At 24.9% G+C, this 3,517-nt stretch overlaps 2 protein-coding genes across 2 annotated transcripts; one reads left to right on the top strand and one right to left on the bottom strand.

Moving 5' to 3' along the window:
- Window positions 1–182: 182 nt before the first annotated feature.
- Window positions 183–1,419, bottom strand: ENU1_040840 (protein kinase, putative; the record flags this gene model as incomplete). The annotated part of the gene is made up of 2 exons (XM_008857549.1): window positions 183–1,126; window positions 1,176–1,419. 2 exons carry the CDS (start codon window positions 1,417–1,419, stop codon window positions 183–185), a joined length of 1,188 nt encoding a protein of 395 aa, XP_008855771.1.
- An 898-nt stretch (window positions 1,420–2,317) lies between these two features.
- ENU1_040830 (hypothetical protein) lies at window positions 2,318–3,325 on the top strand (the record flags this gene model as incomplete). The annotated part of the gene is made up of 1 exon (XM_008857548.1): window positions 2,318–3,325. The coding sequence occupies one exon, from the start codon at window positions 2,318–2,320 to the stop codon at window positions 3,323–3,325; it is 1,008 nt and encodes a 335-aa protein (XP_008855770.1).
- Between the last annotated feature and the right edge of the window lie 192 nt (window positions 3,326–3,517).

The following is a 3,517-nucleotide window of genomic DNA, read 5'->3' as shown; positions in this document are numbered from 1 at the left end:
AAACCAAATATTGAATAAAGAAAGAATCAAAGAAAGTAGATAATAAAAATAAACATTATAAAAATTAAATGAAATTTTATCTTTTTTCTACTAAATTTAATGAATTATTTTTTTTAGGAAAGAATAATAAATATAAAAAGAAATACTAAATGAGTATTTTCATTAATAATATGCAGTTAATTTTATTTCCATTTATGACAAGTAGCATCAAATGCATTAATCCATACTTGAGGTTCTCCAAGACAATCTTCTAATTGATAATCTCTGCCAGGTACTCTAATAATAAATTGTGACCCACTTTTAATGAAATAAGAAGTATCTTTAGTAAGAGGAATTTCACCTTTAATATTAGGAGTTTTAGAAACACAATAAAAGAGACGAGGAAGGTCAGTATAAATTAAATCACGTTTAGTATTACTAATTCCTTTACGTTTATATACTGTACGATATAAAATAACTTTTTCACCTTCTTTTAATAGTCCAGGATATATAAAATCTTCAATTTTAGGAATAGCCATTCCTGCTTCAAATGGTGGTGGTGTTTGTTGAAGAAGAGAGTCAAATTGAATACCAGTAAAGAAAGGATGAGATAATAATTCATCTGCTGATTTTACACCAATTCTATTATTCATATCAAGTACCATTAATTTTTGACAAAGATCTTTTGCATTAATTGGCATATTATGAGGATAAGATGGTGCACATGCATTAATAGCATCAAATGTTAATTTATCACTCTTTCCTCTAAATGGAAATTCTCCAGTAAGGAATTGGAATAACATACATCCAAGTGACCACATATCTACTGCTTTACTAAAACCAATTTGTCCATTAATAATTTCTGGTGCAACATATTCTGGTGTACCAACAAAACTACTTTTTCTAGGAGGGTCATTTGGAGTTTGAACACAAGCAGTTCCAAAGTCTGTAATTTTAATATGCATATTACGATCAAGTAATATATTTTCAGGTTTAAGATCTCTATGGATAATATTTAATGAATGAAGATATTTTAATGCCATTGTAATTTCAGAAATATAGAATTGAGTAACTTTTTCGCTAAAAGAGCCATATTTAAGAAAATAATATTTCATATCTCTATTAGGACATAATTCTAAAACATAAACTACATATTATTATTTATTTATTATTTTCTTTTAAATACATAAACAAACATAATGATGTTGGATTTTGAAACGTATAAAATAGTTTGACTATATATGGTGAATGACACATTGACATAATATCCCTTTCTCTTTTTACTGTTGCATGTTTTTTTAATTTTATAATTTGTTGTTTATCAAGAATTTTAGTTGCATATTGTTTATTGTCATCTTTATCTGTCGTAAGAATAACAGCACCAAATGATCCTTCTCCTAATGTATCTCCAAAGATAAAATTATTTTCTCTTTTAGCCATTTCAATTTTTAAATTATTTTTTAGTTACCATGATTATATAGTTTATATTTTCTTTTATTAATTCTCTTCAATTTTATTTCTATGGTTTATTTTATTACCTTTTTTATTTTAATTTTTCTATTTATTTTATAAAATAAATGAAGTTTTATTCTTTACACTCCATTCTCTGTTTTACTCTTTTTCAAAAATACCAAACAAATCCTTTGTTTTTATAAACATTTTTTTATCATTGATTCAACAACTCCTTTTTTAATCATCTTGTTTCTTTTTATTACTTTCTTCATTCTTATTAATATTTTCATATAATTATTTTAAATCAAATCATTTACACACCATCCTCATACTGAAATATTCATTGTGACATCATCTTTATGTTGTTGTAGATTTAAAAAAAAGTATAATTTATGTATTGAAAGAAGAATAACAGAATTGGTTAGTTTTAAAGAAGAATCTGAATTAAGTCATTAACAAAAATATAATGTAGAAAAACAGATTTTTATTGATAGTTTAAAACAAGTAATTTAAATATTGTTTTGTTTTGATTTTTTTCTTTGTTAATAATTAAAAATTTACATAAATAAGAGAGAGTTAAATTATAAAGAAATCAACTTTCATTAAAACAAAATTCTAAAGGATGGGATTTAAAATGAACAAAAAAGACAATAAAAATAATTTCTGGTTATCTTTTATTAATGAGGGGTAAATTTCATTTCATATTTTCAATGCAACTCCATGAAGATGAGTTACACTTTTTAGAATAAATTATACTAATTTAAATTCATTCTTTATTAAAGAAAAAATACTCCAAAATAATAAAAAACATAAAAACAAATTTTGATAAATAACTCCAGTGAAAAAAAAGTTGAAAAATCAAAACTATCATTTTCAGTTCTTTCTGATGTATCCGTTTCTCAACATTCCTCCTAGTTATCCAAATCATGGTTATTCTATCTACAGACATTCTGACCCATATCAAAATAATTATTCTTGTAAAATTCCTGAAAGAAGTCATTTATATGCAAAAAATATTAAACCACCTCAAATTGCTTTGTCCAGTCAAACCATTTACCGGTTTCGTTCATTTACTCTTACACTTACTGTTTCTGAAGATTGGAGAATTATTAATCATCTTCGTCCTGAAGATGTAATTAAAGCAGTTATGTCTGCTACTTGTCATAAAGAAAGTGCTATTGAGAATCATTTAAATGATGAAGTAAAAAGTTGTAAAGTATGTCAATCGGACAGAAGAATAATTGAAATAGATCATTGTGACCAAAACCAAATTGGTCCAGTAACTACACAGGATGGTTTAGAAAAATATACGTTCAATAAATGTAAGTCTTATTGTTCTTCTTCAAGAAGTCATCACCATAGTCGTCTATGTCTTGTTATTAATGGACTTCCAGGAGGACCTTATTATTCTGCACCATTTGTTCTACAAGCTCGAGAAAAAAGAAGTATTAAACCATCTTTAGATGAACTTAAATTAACAGAAAACAAACAACAATTATCAGTTACATCAGAAGAACGAGATATTCATACAATAAAAGAAGATGGGCTTGATCTAAATGAAGAGAGTGGAACAGAAGTTATAGTCAGCACTAAAAATGAAAATGTAGTAGTAATATTATTATATATGAATAATATAGATATCATTAATCAAATCTCTGAACATTTCACTGCTAGTCTTAAAAAAATAGATGGTGTAATAACTGTTAAAACAAAAGCACAAAATAAAAACATTTATTTTTGTGTGTTTATAGATAAAGATGAAAGTTTAGAAAAAGTAACTCAATATACAAATGACTATATTAAAAATAACACTGGAAGTGAAAATGGATTTAATGCTAATTTATTAACTATTGGAATCATTCGAAATTTCTTAATCAGTGATAGTAAAAATTAACTTCCTTTTTCATTCATTATCCAATATCTTAGTTACAACAAAGTCTTTCCTTTCTTATTGTTAATTCAATTGTTTTTCAAAGAAATAGAAAAGTCTCTTTTTTATTGCTTCTTATCTATTAAAACAAATCTTAAATCCTATTTAAGTTTATTTCATTTAATTCTATATCATTTATCGTTTGGAAAATAAAAA

The sequence above is a fragment of the Entamoeba nuttalli genome, assembly GCF_000257125.1.
Source record: "Entamoeba nuttalli P19 unplaced genomic scaffold asmbl_2764, whole genome shotgun sequence".
NCBI classification, from domain to species: Eukaryota; Evosea; order Mastigamoebida; family Endamoebidae; genus Entamoeba; species Entamoeba nuttalli.
This window is presented reverse-complemented; position numbering and strand designations above follow the sequence as displayed.